The sequence below is a fragment of the Nerophis lumbriciformis genome, linkage group LG08 (assembly GCF_033978685.3).
Source record: "Nerophis lumbriciformis linkage group LG08, RoL_Nlum_v2.1, whole genome shotgun sequence".
Taxonomy (NCBI): domain Eukaryota; kingdom Metazoa; phylum Chordata; class Actinopteri; order Syngnathiformes; family Syngnathidae; genus Nerophis; species Nerophis lumbriciformis.
Genome location: NC_084555.2, coordinates 54,323,148 through 54,340,000, shown reverse-complemented (window position 1 = coordinate 54,340,000; position 16,853 = coordinate 54,323,148). Strand labels below are relative to the sequence as shown.

The 16,853-nt window shown below is 31.3% G+C and overlaps 1 protein-coding gene across 4 annotated transcripts in view; it reads right to left on the bottom strand.

Annotated features, from left to right (window-relative positions):
• Positions 1 to 16,853, bottom strand: part of sptb (spectrin, beta, erythrocytic) — a 230,630-nt gene that overhangs the window by 49,919 nt on the left and 163,858 nt on the right. For all 4 annotated transcript variants that reach the window (XM_061969202.2, XM_061969200.1, XM_061969201.1 and 1 more), the window contains 5 exons: positions 16,487 to 16,731; positions 10,597 to 10,735; positions 10,313 to 10,397; positions 6,114 to 6,310; positions 1,282 to 1,364 (listed from right to left, as the gene is read on the bottom strand). In XM_061969202.2, the coding sequence (XP_061825186.1) occupies positions 1,282 to 1,364; positions 6,114 to 6,310; positions 10,313 to 10,397; positions 10,597 to 10,735; positions 16,487 to 16,731 (749 nt within the window). The remainder of the gene's footprint in view (positions 1 to 1,281; positions 1,365 to 6,113; positions 6,311 to 10,312; positions 10,398 to 10,596; positions 10,736 to 16,486; positions 16,732 to 16,853) is intronic.

Sequence of the window (16,853 nt, the reverse complement as noted above, 5' to 3'; positions counted from 1 at the left end):
ACTTACTATTTGACACAGTATGCCTCATCAATACTCACTTAACTCACCAAAAGGTATAAGGAATTTCCGCGTGAACATAATCAGTCAATAAAACGGAAACCGTTGTTAAACGGGGAAAAAAACAGTTTTCTCCAAGTATGAAATCAAGTTCATGCAAGTATAAAAACAATTTTCTGAGAATTAAAAAAAAAAAATTCTCTTAAGTATAAAACGCTGGAAAAAATATTTTCTAGAGGTAAAAAACTGATCTCTAAAAAATGAAAACAAACACAATGTTATTGTTTAATATTGCTATTATTTTATTTATTGTTAATATTTTACATATTTGTTACAAATTTATATCAAATCAAATCAACTTTATTTATAAAGCACATTTAAAATTTACCACAGGGGTAGCCAAAGTGCTGTACAATGGACAGGTTAAAAGATAAAACGAGTACCGAGCAAACAACACAACACAAACAGAACACGATAAAAAAAAAAAAAATAGAATAAATAAAAACATAAAAACAGGATCACAGCAGGTGTATTATGGGGCGCCATTGCAGGATGGATATCACTCCGTGTTAAAAGCCATGGAATAAAAGTATGTTTTTAAGAGAGATTTAAAAACAGGAAGAGAGGAGGCTTGTCTAACACTCAGGGGTAGGTCGTTCCAGAGCTTGGGAGCAGCAACGGCGAAAGCTCTGTCACCTCTAAGCTTCAGCCTTGTGTCAGGGACCGTCAACAGCAGCTGATCGGCTGATCTTAAGGATCGGGTGGGGCAGTAAGGCTGAAGGAGGTCGGAGAGATAGGTTGGCGCGAGGTTGTTTAGACATTTATATGCGGTTATTCTCTGAATTGATATTTAATGTTAAGTTTTGGTGGTACAAGAAATATTCATTTTATCACATAATGAATAATCGTGTCATTAATTGTGATTCCAATATCAAATAATCTCAATATTTTTGCCATAATCATCCAGTCCTATTTTCTAGGGTAGCTTCAATTCGGTTAGCAAGTCGTGTGAAACTTCTTGGATATTTTCTGTGAGTTGAGGTCCGACTTTAAAGAGCATAAATATAAATGTGGGTGAGACTTTAAAGAGCATAAATATAAACGTGGGTGAGACTTTAAAGAGTATAAATATAAACGTGGGTGAGACTTTAAAGAGTATAAATATAAACGTGGGTGAGACTTTAAAGAGTATAAATATAAACGTGGGTGAGACTTTAAAGAGTATAAATATAAACGTGGGTGAGACTTTAAAGAGTAAATATAAACGTGGGTGAGAGTGTGTACCTGCGGTCTTGGTCCGGGCGTCGCTCCTCTTTGAGAAACTCTTCCATTTCCTGCTGTTGTTTCCTCAGCTCTAACAACTCCAACTGTAACCATTTAAAGAAATACAAATAAAAAAGTTTCACAATTTCCCGCTTTTTCATGCAAGATCACAACTTTTTACTGTTTTGTCTGATTACTTTTTACCACTTCTTTCAAGACGTTGACTTTTTTTCCCCCAAAATGTCTTACATTTTCTTGAAAATCTTTTTTTTTTGCTGTAGTATTCCCGGAATTTGCTGTATTACCGTATAAAAAAATAAAAACGATTCGCAAGTAAAAAAAAAAAAAAAAGCTATTTTCTGCAAGCAAAAAAACAAAACAATTTGCAAGTAAAATATTTGGTGGTAAGCTACTTTCATAGCCACAGCTGCCCTGGGGTAGACTGATAATTTTGTTTTTTTTGCAAGTAAAAAAAAAGAAGAAACCGTTTTCTCCAAGTATGAAATCAACTTCATGCAAGTATAAAAACAAATTTTCCTAAAATAAAAAAAACAACTATTTTCTCCAAGTATAAAACGCTGGAAAAAATATTTTCTGCAGATAAAAAAAACGATTCACAAGTAAAAAAAATAAAAATTATTATGCTAGTTTAAAAAAATGTTTTTTCAATGGGGAAAAAAACATTTGCAAGTAAAAAAAAAAAGTATGAAATCAACTTCATGTAAGTATAAAATCGATTTTCTGAAAATAAAATAAAAAATTCTCTTGGAAAAATATTTTCTTGCTGGTAAAAAACGATTCGCAAGTAAAAAAAATAAATAAAAATGTTTCCAATGGAAAAAAACGATTCGCAATTAAAAAAGAATTGTTCATGCAAGTTAAAAAAATTAAATAATTAATTTGCAAGTAAAAAGACACAGTTTTCTCTAAGTATGAAATCAACTTCATGTAAGTATAAAAACAAATGTTCCTAAAATAAAAACAACAACTATTTTCTCCAAGTATAAAACGCTGGAAAAAATATTTTCTGCAGGTAAAAAAACGATTTGCAAGTAAAAAAAATAAATAAAAATGTTTCCAATGGAAAAAAAACGATTCGCAATTAAAAAAGAATTGTTCATGCAAGTTAAAAAAAATTAAATAATTAATTTGCAAGTAAAAAGAAACAGTTTTCTCTAAGTATGAAATCAACTTCATGTAAGTATAAAAACAAATTTTCCTAAAATAAAAAAAACAACTATTTTCTCCAAGTATAAAACGCTGGAAAAAATATTTTCTGCAGGTAAAAAAACGATTCACAAGTAAAAAAAAAAATTATTATGCTAGTTTAAAAAAATGTTTTTTCAATGGGGAAAAAAACATTTGCAAGTAAAAAAAAAAAAAGTATGAAATCAACTTCATGTAAGTATAAAATCGATTTTCTGAAAATAAAATAAAAAATTCTCTAAGTATAAAACGCTGGAAAAATATTTTCTTGCTGGTAAAAAAAACGATTCGCAAATAAAAAATAAAATAAAAATGTTTCCAATGGAAAAAAACCGATTCGCAATTAAAAAATAATTGTTCATGCAAGTTAAAAAAAAATGTAATAATTAATTTGCAAGTAAAAAGAAACAGTTTTCTCTAAGTATGAAATCAACTTCATGTAAGTATAAAAACAAATTTTCCTAAAATAAAAAAAACAACTATTTTCTCCAAGTATAAAACGCTGGAAAAAATATTTTCTGCAGGTAAAAAAACGATTTGCAAGTAAAAAAAATAAATAAAAATGTTTCCAATGGAAAAAAAACGATTCGCAATTAAAAAAGAATTGTTCATGCAAGTTAAAAAAAATTAAATAATTAATTTGCAAGTAAAAAGAAACAGTTTTCTCTAAGTATGAAATCAACTTCATGCAAGTATAAAAACAAATTTTCCTAAAATAAAAAAAACAACTATTTTCTCCAAGTATAAAACGCTGGAAAAAAATATTTTCTGCAGGTAAAAAAACGATTCACAAGTAAAAAAAAAAATTATTATGCTAGTTTAAAAAAATGTTTTTTCAATGGGGAAAAAAACATTTGCAAGTAAAAAAAAAAAGTATGAAATCAACTTCATGTAAGTATAAAATCGATTTTCTGAAAATAAAATAAAAAAATTCTCTAAGTATAAAACGCTGGAAAAATATTTTCTTGCTGGTAAAAAAACGATTCGCAAGTAAAAAAAAAAAAAAAAAGTTTCCAATGGGAAAAAACGATTCGCAATTAAAAAATAATTGTTCATGCAAGTTAAAAAAATTAAATAATTAATTTGCAAGTAAAAAGAAACAGTTTTCTCTAAGTATGAAATCAACTTCATGTAAGTATAAAAACAAATTTTCCTAAAATAAAAAAAACAACTATTTTCTCCAAGTATAAAACGCTGGAAAAAATATTTTCTGCAGGTAAAAAAACGATTCACAAGTAAAAAAAATTAAAAAAAAAATGTTTCCAATGGAAAAAAACGATTCGCAATTAAAAAAGAATTGTTCATGCAAGTTAAAAGAATTAAATAATTAATTTGCAAGTAAAAAGAAACAGTTTTCTCTAAGTATGAAATCAACTTCATATAAGTATAAAAACAAATTTTCCTAAAATAAAAAACAACTATTTTCTCCAAGTATAAAACGCTGGAAAAAATATTTTCTGCAGATAAAAAAACGATTCACAAGTAAAAAAAAAAAATTATTATGCTAGTTTAAAAAAATGTTTTTTCAATGGGGAAAAAAACATTTGCAAGTAAAAAAAAAAAAGTATGAAATTAAGTATAAAATCGATTTTCTGAAAATAAAATAAAAAATTCTCTAAGTATTAAACGCTGGAAAAATATTTTCTTGCTGGTAAAAAAACGATTCGCAAGTAAAAAAAAAAAAAAATGTTTCCAATGGAAAAAAACGATTCGCAATTAAAAAAGAATTGTTCATGCAAGTTAAAAAAATTAAATAATTAATTTGCAAGTAAAAAGACACAGTTTTCTCTAAGTATGAAATCAACTTCATGTAAGTATAAAAACAAATGTTCCTAAAATTAAAAAAACAACTATTTTCTCCAAGTATAAAACGCTGGAAAAAATATTTTCTGCAGGTAAAAAAAACGATTCGCAAGTAAAAAAAAAATAAAATAAAATGTTTCCAATGGAAAAAAACGGTTCGCAATTAAAAAATAATTGTTCATGCAAGTTAAAAAAATTAAATAATTAATTTGCAAGTAAAAAGAAACAGTTTTCTCTAAGTATGAAATCAACTTCATGTAAGTATAAAAACAAATGCTCCTAAAATAAATAAAAAAACTATTTTCTCCAAGTATAAAACGCTGGAAAAAATATTTTCTGCAGGTAAAAAAACGATTTGCAAGTAAAAAAATAAATAAAAATGTTTCCAATGGAAAAAAACGATTCGCAATTAAAAAAGAATTGTTCATGCAAGTTAAAAAAATTAAATAATTAATTTGCAAGTAAAAAGAAACAGTTTTCTCTAAGTATGAAATCAACTTCATGTAAGTATAAAAACAAATTTTCCTAAAATAAAAAAAACAACTATTTTCTCCAAGTATAAAACGCTGGAAAAAATATTTTCTGCAGGTAAAAAACAATTCGCAAGTAAAAAAAAAAATTGTTATGCAAGTAAAAAATTTTCAATGGGGTAATAAAACGATTTGCAAGTAAAAAAAACAAGTTTTCTCTATAAGTATGAAATCAACTTCATGTAAGTATAAAAACGATTTTCTGAGAATTAAAAAATAAATAAATTCTCTTAGTATACAACGCTGGAAAAAATATTTTCTTGCAGGTAAAAAAAACGATTCACAAGTTTAAAAAAAAAAGTTTTTCAATGGAAAAAAAAAACGATTCGCAAGTTTAAAAAAATGTTATGCAAGTAAAAAAAAGTTTTTCAATGAAAAAAAACTATTTGCAAGTTAAAAAATAACAAAAAGAAAAAGTGTTTTTTCCAAGTATGAAATCAACTTCATGCAAGTATAAAAACAAATTATCTTAAAATACAAAATAAAATATTTTCTCCAAGTATAAAACACTGGAAAAAATATTTTCTGCAGGTAAAAAAACGATTCACAAGTAAAAAAAAAAAAATGAAATAGTTTTTTCAATGGGGGAAAAACGATTTGCAAGTAAAAAAAAACAAAAACAGTTTTCTCCAAGTATGAAATCAACTTCATGTAAGTATAACAAAATAAAATTCTGTAAATATAAAACGCTGAAAAAAATATTTTCTTGCAGGTAAAAAACGATTCGCAAGTCTAAAAAAAAAAGTTTTTCAATGGAAAAAAAACGATTCGCAAGTAAAAAAAATGGCAATTTGCGCCAACGGCCCCTCCGACCACCACCTATCATTCATCATTCAATTCACCGGTGTGAGTGGCACCGGGGGCGAAGGGTGAAGTGTCCCGCCCAAGGACACAACGGCAGCGATTTTTTTTTTGGATGGTAAGAGGCGGGGAGCGAACCTGCAACCCTCAGGTTTCTAACACGGTTGCTCTACCCACTACGCCTTTTCTAATCTTCATTCTCGTAGAATTATGACAATGTCGTTCTGGTAATATTACAAATTCATTTCAATGACAATATTATTTGACAGAGTGCTGGGATTTAAAAAAATCAACCCACATCCAAATTGCATTTTTTATAAAGATTCTGATTTGATTGAGAATAATGCATTTTTAAAACATTTTTTAGGCCGTCACCACGCATGAGGAGCTTTAGTAACCGCGCATGAGAAAGTTGTATTATTTAGATTTGTCATGCGAGAAAGGTGTTAATTGCCAATAGATTGTCACATCTCTACTTTACTCGGCTGTGCATGAAAGGTAGCGAGGGAGTACCGTGGTGAGGCGCTCCAGCGCAGAGAATCGCTCCTCCCAGGCGGCCGTGGATTTCTCGAAGGCCTCGTGTCTCTTGAGCAGCTTCTCCACGTCACCCACCGAGTGTCCCACGTCTCTGCTGCTCACGTGAGGTTCCTGTGCGATCAGCCAGGCTTCGGCCACCGAGGCGTCTCGTGCAAACTGACACACCTCCAACACTGAAACACACGTAGGATATGAAGGAAACTCCACTAACACACAAAAAATGTTTTTACTCACGCCCAGGAATTTGCAAGTAAAAAAAATGATTCAATTAAAAAAACGATTTGCAAAAAAAAGATACCCAGATATAAAAATAATTTTCTTTGTTTTTTGCAAGTAAAAAAATAAATAAACAGTTTTCTCCACATATGAAATCAACTTCATGCAAGTATAAAAACAAATTGTCTTAAAATAAAAAAAAAAACTATTTTCTCCAAGTATAAAAGGCTGGAAAAAATATTTTCTGCAGATAAAAAAACGATTCACAAGTAAAAAAAAAAATGTTTATGCTAGTTAAAAAAAATGTTTTTTCAATGGGGAAAAAAAACATTTGCAAGTAAAAAAAAAAAAAAGGATGAAATCAACTTCATGCAAGTATAAAAACAAATTGTCTTAAAATTTAAAAAAATATATTTTCTCCAAGTATAAAAGGCTGGAAAAAATATTTTCTGCAGATAAAAAAACGATTCACAAGTAAAAAAAAAAGTTATGCTAGTTAAAAAAAAAAAAATTTCAATGGGGAAATAAAACATTTGCAAGTAAAAAAAAAAAGTATGAAATCAACTTCATGCAAGTATAAAAACAAATTGTCTTAAAATTTAAAAATATATATTTTCTCCAAGTATAAAAGACTGGAAAAAATATTTTCTGCAGATAAAAAAACGATTCACAAGTAAAAAAAAAAAAATTATTATGCTAGTTAAAAAAAAAAAAAAATTCAATGGGGAAATAAAACATTTGCAAGTAAAAAAAAAAAAGTATGAAATCAACTTCATGCAAGTATAAAAACAAATTGTCTTAAAATTTAAAAATATATATTTTCTCCAAGTATAGAAGGCTGGAAAAAATATTTTCTGCAGATAAAAAAACGATTCACAAGTAAAAAAAAAAATTATTATGCTAGTTAAAAAAAATGATTTTTCAATGGGAAAAAAACATTTGCAAGTAAAAAAAAAAAGAAGTATGAAATCAACATCATGTAAGTATAAAATCGATTTTCTGAAAATAAAATAAAAAGTTCTCTAAGTATAAAATGCTGGAAAAATATTTTCTTGCTGGTAAAAAAACGATTCACAAGTAAAAAAATGTTTTCAATGGAAAAAAACGATTGTTCATGCAAGTTAAAAAATAAAATAATTAATTTGCAAGTAAAAAGAAACAGTTTTCTCTAAGTATGAAATCAACTTCATGTAAGTATAAAAACAAATTATCCTAAAATAAAAAAACAACTATTTTCTCCAAGTATAAAACGCTGGGAAAAATATTTTCTGCAGGTAAAAAAACGATTCGCAAGTAAAAAAAAAAAATTGTTATGCACGTAAAAAAAATTTTTTTTCAATGGGGAAATAAAACGATTTGCAAGTAAAAAAACAAAAAACAGTCTTCTATAAGTATGAAATCAACTTCATGTAAGTATAAAAACGATTTTCTGAGAATTAAAAAATAAATAAATAAATTCTCTTAGTATACAACGCTGGAAAAAGTATTTTCTTGCAGGTAAAAAAAACGATTCACAAGTTTAAAAAAAAAAAGTTTTTCAATGGGAAACAAAACGATTCGCAAGTTAAAAAAAATGTTATGCAAGTAAAAAAAAGTTTTTCAATGAAAAAAAACTATTTGCAAGTAAAAAAATAACAAAAAGAAAAAGTGTTTTCTCCAAGTATGAAATCAACTTCATGCAAGTATAAAAGCAAATTATCTTAAAATACAAAATAAAATATTTTCTCCAAGTATAAAACGCTGGAAAAAATATTTCTGCAGGTAAAAAAAAACAATTCACAAGTTAAAAAAATTTTTATGCAAGTAAAAAAGTTTTTTTCAATGGGGGAAAAAACGATTTGCAAGTAAAACAAAAAAAAAAAAGTTTTCTCCAAGTATGAAATCAACTTCATGTAAGTATAAAAACGATTTTATGAGAATTAAAAAATAAAATTCTGTAAGTATAAAACGCTGGAAAAAATATTTTCTTGCAGGTAAAAAAACGATTCGCAAGTTTAAAAAAAAAAGTTTTTCGATGGAAAAAAAAAATTCGCAAGTTTAAAAAAAATTATGCAGGTAAAAAAAAAAATGTATGCAAGTAAAAAAAAAAGTTTTTCAATGAAAAAACAAAAACGATTCGCAAGTAAAAAAAAAAAAAGATGTTCATGCAAGTAAAAAAAATAAATTTGCAAGTAAAAAGAAAGTTTTCTCCAAGTATGAAATCATCTTCATGTAAGTATAAAAACTATTTTATATATATTAAGTATAAAATGCTGGAAAAAATATTTTCTACAGGTAAAAAAACGATTCGCAAGTAAAAAAAAAAAATGTTATGCAAGTAAAAATATAAATACAAATTTAAATGGAAAAAAATAAAGAATTGGCAAGTAAAAAAAAGTTTTCTCCAGGTAAAAAATCAACTTCATGCAAGTATAAAAACAATTTTCTCTTAAAAAAAGCTGGAAAAAAACGATTCACAAGTAAAAAAAAAATTGTATGCAAGTAAAAAAAAATTTCAATAGAAAAAAAAGATTCAAGTAAAAAAATAAAAGTTTTTTCAACGGAAAAAAAACGTTTTTCTCCAAGTATGAAATCAACTTCATGCAAGTATAAAAACAATTTTCTGAGAATTCAAAATAAAAAAAATTCTCTAGGTATAATACGCTGGAAAAAATATTTTCTAGAGGTAAAAAACGATTCGCAAGTAAAAAAAAAAAGTTTTCTCCAAGTATGAAATCAACTTCATGCAAGTATAAAAAAAAATATTTTCTCCTAGTATAAAACGCTGAAAAAAAAATATTTTCTGCAAGTAAAAAAAATGTTTTATGCAAGTAAGAAAAATATGTATTTTCAATGGAAAAAAAAAGAATTTGAAAGTTTAAAAAAAAACAGTTTTCTTCAAGTATGAAATCAACTTCATGCAAGTATAAAAACATTTTTCTGAAAATTAAAAAAACAATTTTTTTTCCTAAGGAAAAAAAAACAATTTGCAAGTCAAAAAAAAGTTTTCCCCAAGTATGAAAGCAATTTCATGCAAGTATAAAAACGATTTTCTGAGAAAAAAAAAATTCTCTATGTATAAAATGGGAAAAATATTTTCTGCAGGTAAAAAAACAATTCGCAAATAAAAAAAAATGTTATGCAAGTTAAAAAAAAAAAGTTTTTCAATGAGAAAACAAACTTGTTTTTTTCAATGGAAAAAAAAAAAAAAAAGTTTTTTCAATGAGAAAACAAACTTGTTTTTTTTCAATGAAAAAAGAAAAAGTTTTCTCCAAGTATGAAATCAATTTCATGCAAGTAAAAAAAACGATTTTCAGAGAATAAAAAAAAACACAAATTTCTCTATAAGTATAAAATGCTGGAAAAATCATTTTCTGAAGATAAAAAAACAATTCACAAGTAAAAAAAAAAAGTTATGCAACTAAAAAAAATGTTTTTCCAATGGAAAAAAAACAATTTGCAAGTAAAAAAAACAGTTTTCTCAAAGTATTATTTCATGCAGTATAATTTTTTTTTAATGAGAATAAAAAAAATATTTTCTCCAAGTATAAAACGCTGGAAAAAATATTTTCTGCAGGTAAAAAGACGATTTGCAAGTAAAAAAAATGATTTGCACACAAAAATAAAATTTTATACAAGTAAAAAAAGATTCACAAGTACAACAAATGTATTTTCTGCAAGTATCACAAGTATAACAACATTTTACTCCCAACCCTGCTTCCTCTTTTTTTGGCGGACGGCACCATGCGCAAATAACAGCAGCTGTGACAAACTTAAATTGACTCAGCAGCACCACCTGTGGTTGTGGCGTGCTAATTACAGCTGCACGTGTATGGAATATTACTGCCAAAAGTCTTAACTTGAATAAAATGAGGTTTATATTTGCAAAATCAATTTTTTTTACTTAGAGAAATTTTGTTTGTGGAGTTTTGTCAGTAATTTCACTTCGTAGTCGTTTAGAAGAAAGATCCTAAACTCACAAAGTCTCAGCCAGTCCCAGCGGTCGTCCCACTTCAACATCATCTCCTGGCGTTTGTCCAGCAGCTGCCTCATCTTCTCAATGATCTGAACACAACACATCATGGTGTTTAGTCTTTGTCACAACATGCAATATTATATCATATTCAAAGATCAGTGTTTGTGACAAGATGCAAAATTATATTTTAAAAAAGTGAAGTTAAAGTACCAATGATTGTCACACACACACTAAATGATTATGAATGAAGTTATTATTATAATGCATGAAATGTAATGTAATATTCACCTCCGCAGAGTCTCTGTGTTTGCGGGCCAGCAGAGTCGTGCCCAAGTCGCTGCACTCGCTGAATTTGGCCTCTCTGGCCTCGATCTCAGAGCGAATACCTTGATGGTATTTCTGCAGGAGCTCCACGGAGGACACGTCCCTGTGGTTGGACACATGTGACATTTGTCTCCCTCTGGTGGTCAACACTGGTAGTACATGGCTAATGCTCATTTTGTATAAACTCAGTATAATAATAATTAAGTTAAAGTAGCAATGATTGTCACACACACACTAGGTGTGGTGAAATTTGTCCTCTGCATTTGACCCATCCTCTTGTTCTACCCCCCTGGGAGGTGAGGGAAGCAGTGAGCAGCAGCGGTGGCCATGCCCGGGAATCATTTTTGGTGATTTAACCCCCAATTCCAAACCGTGATGCTGAGTACCAGGCAGGGAGGTAATGGCTCCCATTTTTATAGTCTTTGGTATGACTCGGCCGGGGTTCGAACTCACAACCTACCCATCTCAGGGCAGACAGTAGGATTCTTTTAAACCTAAAAATCCTGGATTTTAATACTTGGCGCCATCTTAGAAGTACACTCCCTTTTCCCAAGTCATCATGCTAATGTTTTATGCTAGCATTTTAGCTCGTTTGCATTCGTCGTGTAATTGATGGACTTAATTGACTAAATGATGTGTTTTTGTGCATAATGTAATAAAATGGAGTTTAAAATTACTTAGGACAGTTTCAATACAAAACAAAAAAAAATTAATGTTTTTTTCTATTATGTATGGTATTGTCAGACTATAAGGCGCCTAATGTACAGATTAATTCTGGTTGTGCTTACCGACCTCGAAGCTATTTTATTGGGTGCATGGGTTAATGATAAGTGTGACCAGTAGATGGCAGATCATCTTGGTATGTCACTCAAAAGTGCAGATTCTATTTAATGATGTGGTATTATTATTCTATTTAATGATGTGGTATTATTATTCTATTTAATGATGTGGTATTATTATTCTATTTAATGATGTGGTATTATTATTCTATTTAACGATGTGGTATTATTATTCTATTTAATGATGTGGTATTATTATTCTATTTAATGATGTGGTATTATTATTCTATTTAATGATGTGGTATTATTATTCTATTTAATGATGTGGTATTATTATTCTATTTAACGATGTGGTATTATTATTCTATTTAACGATGTGGTATTATTATTCTATTTAACGATGTGGTATTATTATTTTATTTAACGATGTGGTATTATTATTCTATTTAATGATGTGGTATTATTATTTTATTTAACGATGTGGTATTATTATTCTATTTAACGATGTGGTATTATTATTCTGTTTAATGATGTGGTATTATTATTCTATTTAACGATGTGGTATTATTATTCTATTTAATGATGTGGTATTATTATTCTATTTAATGATGTAGTATTATTATTCTATTTAACGATGTGGTATTATTATTCTATTTAATGATGTAGTATTATTGTTCTATTTAACGATGTGGTATTATTATTCTATTTAATGATGTGGTATTATTATTCTATTTAACGATGTGGTATTATTATTCTATTTAACGATGTGGTATTATTATTCTATTTAATGATGTGGTATTATTATCCTATTTAATGATGTGGTATTATTATTCTATTTAACGATGTGGTATTATTATTCTATTTAATGATGTGGTATTATTATTCTATTTAACGATGTGGTATTATTATTCTATTTAATGATGTGGTATTATTATTCTATTTAATGATGTAGTATTATTATTCTATTTAACGATGTGGTATTATTATTCTATTTAATGATGTGGTATTATTATTCTATTTAATGATGTGGTATTATTATTCTATTTTTAACGATGTGGTATTATTATTCTATTTAATGATGTGGTATTATTATTCTATTTAACGATGTGGTATTATTATTCTATTTAATGATGTGGTATTATTATTCTATTTAACGATGTGGTATTATTATTCTATTTAACGATGTGGTATTATTATTCTATTTAACGATGTGGTATTATTATTCTATTTAATGATGTGGTATTATTATTCTATTTAACGATGTGGTATTATTATTCTATTTAACGATGTGGTATTATTATTCTATTTAATGATGTGGTATTATTATTTTATTTAACGATGTGGTATTATTATTCTATTTAATGATGTGGTATTATTATTTTATTTAACGATGTGGTATTATTATTCTATTTAATGATGTGGTATTATCATTCTATTTAATGATGTGGTATTATTGTTCTATTTAACGATGTGGTATTATTATTCTATTTAACGATGTGGTATTATTATTCTATTTAACGATGTGGTATTATTATTCTATTTAATGATGTGGTATTATTATTCTATTTAATGATGTGGTATTATTATTCTATTTAACGATGTGGTATTATTATTCTATTTAACGATGTGGTATTATTATTCTATTTAACGATGTGGTATTATTATTCTATTTAACGATGTGGTATTATTATTCTATTTAACGATGTGGTATTATTATTCTATTTAACGATGTGGTATTATTATTCTATTTAACGATGTGGTATTATTATTCTATTTAACGATGTGGTATTATTATTCTATTTAATGATGTGGTATTATTATTCTATTTAATGATGTGGTATTATTGTTCTATTTAACGATGTGGTATTATTATTCTATTTAACGATGTGGTATTATTATTCTATTTAATGATGTGGTATTATTATTCTATTTAACGATGTGGTATTATTATTCTATTTAACGATGTGGTATTATTATTCTATTTAACGATGTGGTATTATTATTCTATTTAACGATGTGGTATTATTGTTCTATTTAATGATGTGGTATTATTATTCTATTTAATGATGTGGTATTATTATTCTATTTAATGATGTGGTATTATTATTCTATTTAATGATGTGGTATTATTATTCTATTTAATGATGTGGTATTATTATTCTATTTAATGATGTGGTATTATTATTCTATTTAATGATGTGGTATTATTATTCTATTTAATGATGTGGTATTATTATTCTATTTAATGATGTGGTATTATTATTCTATTTAATGATGTGGTATTATGCTAAGGTAGCCCAGGTAGCTGCTTTTTTATGCTGTTTTGCAAGAGCCGTGTCATGTGACTTCAACCCTGACACCTCATTGGCTGCTTCTGGGACAGCATAGTTTCAGTCCTAATTTACTGGAAGTCTTGCATTTTTTTAAATTAAATTGTTGTACACAGAATTTGAAAACATTGATTTTTTTTCAATGAAATTGTCAGCATAATTTCAAAAAAATCAAAATTCAGTTAACAAAATTCAAACACAAAAAATTTAGTGTCAAAAAAAAGTTCATAATAAAGACACAAAGTAACCTCCATGCTGATTTTTCTAAATTTGTATGTTTTTGAAGCACTTTTTTTTAATGAACCCTTCTAGAATATGCAGACAATTGTTAAATGTGACAGGTTTCATCAAAAACAAAATTCTTCATTTTTTAAAAAATCTTGTAAAAGCTGATTTTAGTGACTTGTGTTGTTAAAAATAATGTATAAAATAGAAAATGTGATATTACCATCCATCCATCCATCTTCTTCCGCTTATCCAAGGTCGGGTCGCGGGGGCAGCAGCCTAAGCAGGGAAGCCCAGACTTCCCTCTCCCCAGCCACTTCGTCCAGCTCCTCCCGGGGGATCCCGAGGCGTTCCCAGGCCAGCCGGGAGAGATAGTCTTCCCAACGTGTCCTGGGTCTTCCCCGCGGCCTCCTACCGGTCGGATGTGCCCTAAACACCTCCCTAGGGAGGCGTTCGGGTGGCATCCTGACCAGATGCCCGAACCACCTCATCTGGCTCCTCTCCATGTGGAGGAGCAGCAGCTTTACTTTGAGCTCCCCCCGGATGGCAGAGCTTCTCACCCTATCTCTAAGGGAGAGCCCCGCCACCCGGCGGAGGAAACTCATTTCAGCCGCTTGTACCCGTGATCTTGTCCTTTCGGTCATGACCCAAAGCTCATGACCATAGGTGAGGATGGGAACGTAGATCGACCGGTAAATCGAGAGCTTTGCCTTCCGGCTCAGCTCCTTCTTCACCACAACGGATCGATACAGCGTCCGCATTACTGAAGACGCCGCACCGATCCGCCTGTCGATCTCACGATCCACTCTTCCCTCACTCGTGAACAAGACTCCGAGGTACTTGAACTCCTCCACTTGGGGCAAGATCTCCTCCCCAACCCGGAGATGGCACTCCACCCTTTTCCGGGAGAGAACCATGGACTCGGACTTGGAGGTGCTGATTCCCATCCCAGTCGCTTCACACTCGGCTGCGAACCGATCCAGTGAGAGCTGAAGATCTTGGCCGGAGGAAGCCATCAGGACCACATCATCTGCAAATAGCAGAGACCTAATCCTGCAGCCACCAAACCAGATCCCCTCAACGCCCTGACTGCGTCTAGAAATTCTGTCCATAAAGGTTATGAACAGAATGGGTGACAAAGGGCAGCCCTGGAGGAGTCCAATCCTCACTGGAAACGTGTCCGACTTACTGCCGGCAATGCGGACCAAGCTCTGACACTGATCATACAGGGAGCGAACTGCCACAATAAGACAGTCCGTTACCCCATACTCTCTGAGCACTCCCCACAGGACTTCCCGGGGTACACGGTCGAATGCCTTCTCCAAGTCCACAAAGCACATGTAGACTGGTTGGGCAAACTCCCATGCACCCTCAAGGACCCTGCCGAGAGTATAGAGCTGGTCCACAGTTCCACGACCAGGACGAAAACCACACTGTTCCTCCTGAATCCGAGGTTCGACTATCCGGCGTAGCCTCCTCTCCAGTACACCTGAATAGACCTTACCGGGAAGGCTGAGGAGTGTGATCCCACGATAGTTGGAACACACCCTCCGGTTCCCCTTCTTAAAGAGAGGAACCACCACCCCGGTCTGCCAATCCAGAGGTACCGCCCCCGATGTCCACGCGATGCTGCAGAGTCTTGTCAACCAAGACAGCCCCACAGCATCCAGAGCCTTAAGGAACTCCGGGCGGATCTCATCCACCCCCGGCCGGGGCCTTGCCACCGAGGAGCTTTTTAACAACCTCGGCAACCTCAGCCCCAGAAATAGGAGAGCCCACCACAGATTCCCCAGGCACTGCTTCCTCATAGGAAGACGTGTTGGTAGGATTGAGGAGGTCTTCGAAGTATTCCCTCCACCGATCCACAACATCCGCAGTCGAGGTCAGCAGAGCACCATCCCCACCATACACGGTGTTGACACTGCACTGCTTCCCCTTCCTGAGGCGGCGGATGGTGGTCCAGAATTGCTTCGAAGCCGTCCGGAAGTCTTTTTCCATGGCCTCCCCGAACTCCTCCCATGTCCGAGTTTTTGCCTCCGCGACCGCTGAAGCCGCACACCGCTTGGCCTGTCGGTACCTGTCTGCTGCCTCAGGAGTCCCATGAGCCAAAATAACCCGATAGGACTCTTTCTTCAGCCTGACGGCATCCCTCACCGCCGGCGTCCACCAACGGGTTCTAGGATTACCGCCACGACAAGCACCAACTACCTTGCGGCCACAGCTCCAATCGGCCGCCTCGACAACAGATATTACCATTACAGTTAAATCTGACATTTTGATAAATGTTTTTATTTATTGAATTGAATATTTTTAAATTATTTCCCTGACTTTTAATGTCATTTAGAAGCAATTTGTAAGCAGCGAATATAATAAATTTAAATATCTTACATGTATTCAGTTGAATATTTAAAATACATTTTCTGTATTTTATAGCAAGAGAAAGAAAAACATTTTAATTGTGCTGCAAACACATTGACAAGATAAATAATCAATAATCCTAGTAAATCTGAATAATCCTACCTGGGCTTCTCCTGCGTGTCTATCTGCTGCACGGTGCTCTCCATCCAGGCCAGCAGGTCTCTGACCAGGGAGAAGAAGCGGAACTTCTCGGCCGTGTCCAACAGTCGTGCTCTGCGACCTTCACAGGCGTCCAGGAGACTTTTCCACGCCTCCACCACGTCTCTCTCTGTGGACTGGATGTCCTCCACTCGTTCTCCTGCGTACTGAGCACCCAGTCCACCTGCCGCCTCCTGGAACTGTTGCACCTGTCAGCAGGAAAAGCACCCAGTTGCAGTAATATTCATGTCCACTAGAGGGCCACGTTTAAAGGGTCTGCCCACTCCAGAGTGGCATTTAAAAGGCCTGCTGTCTTATAAAGAACCTTTTG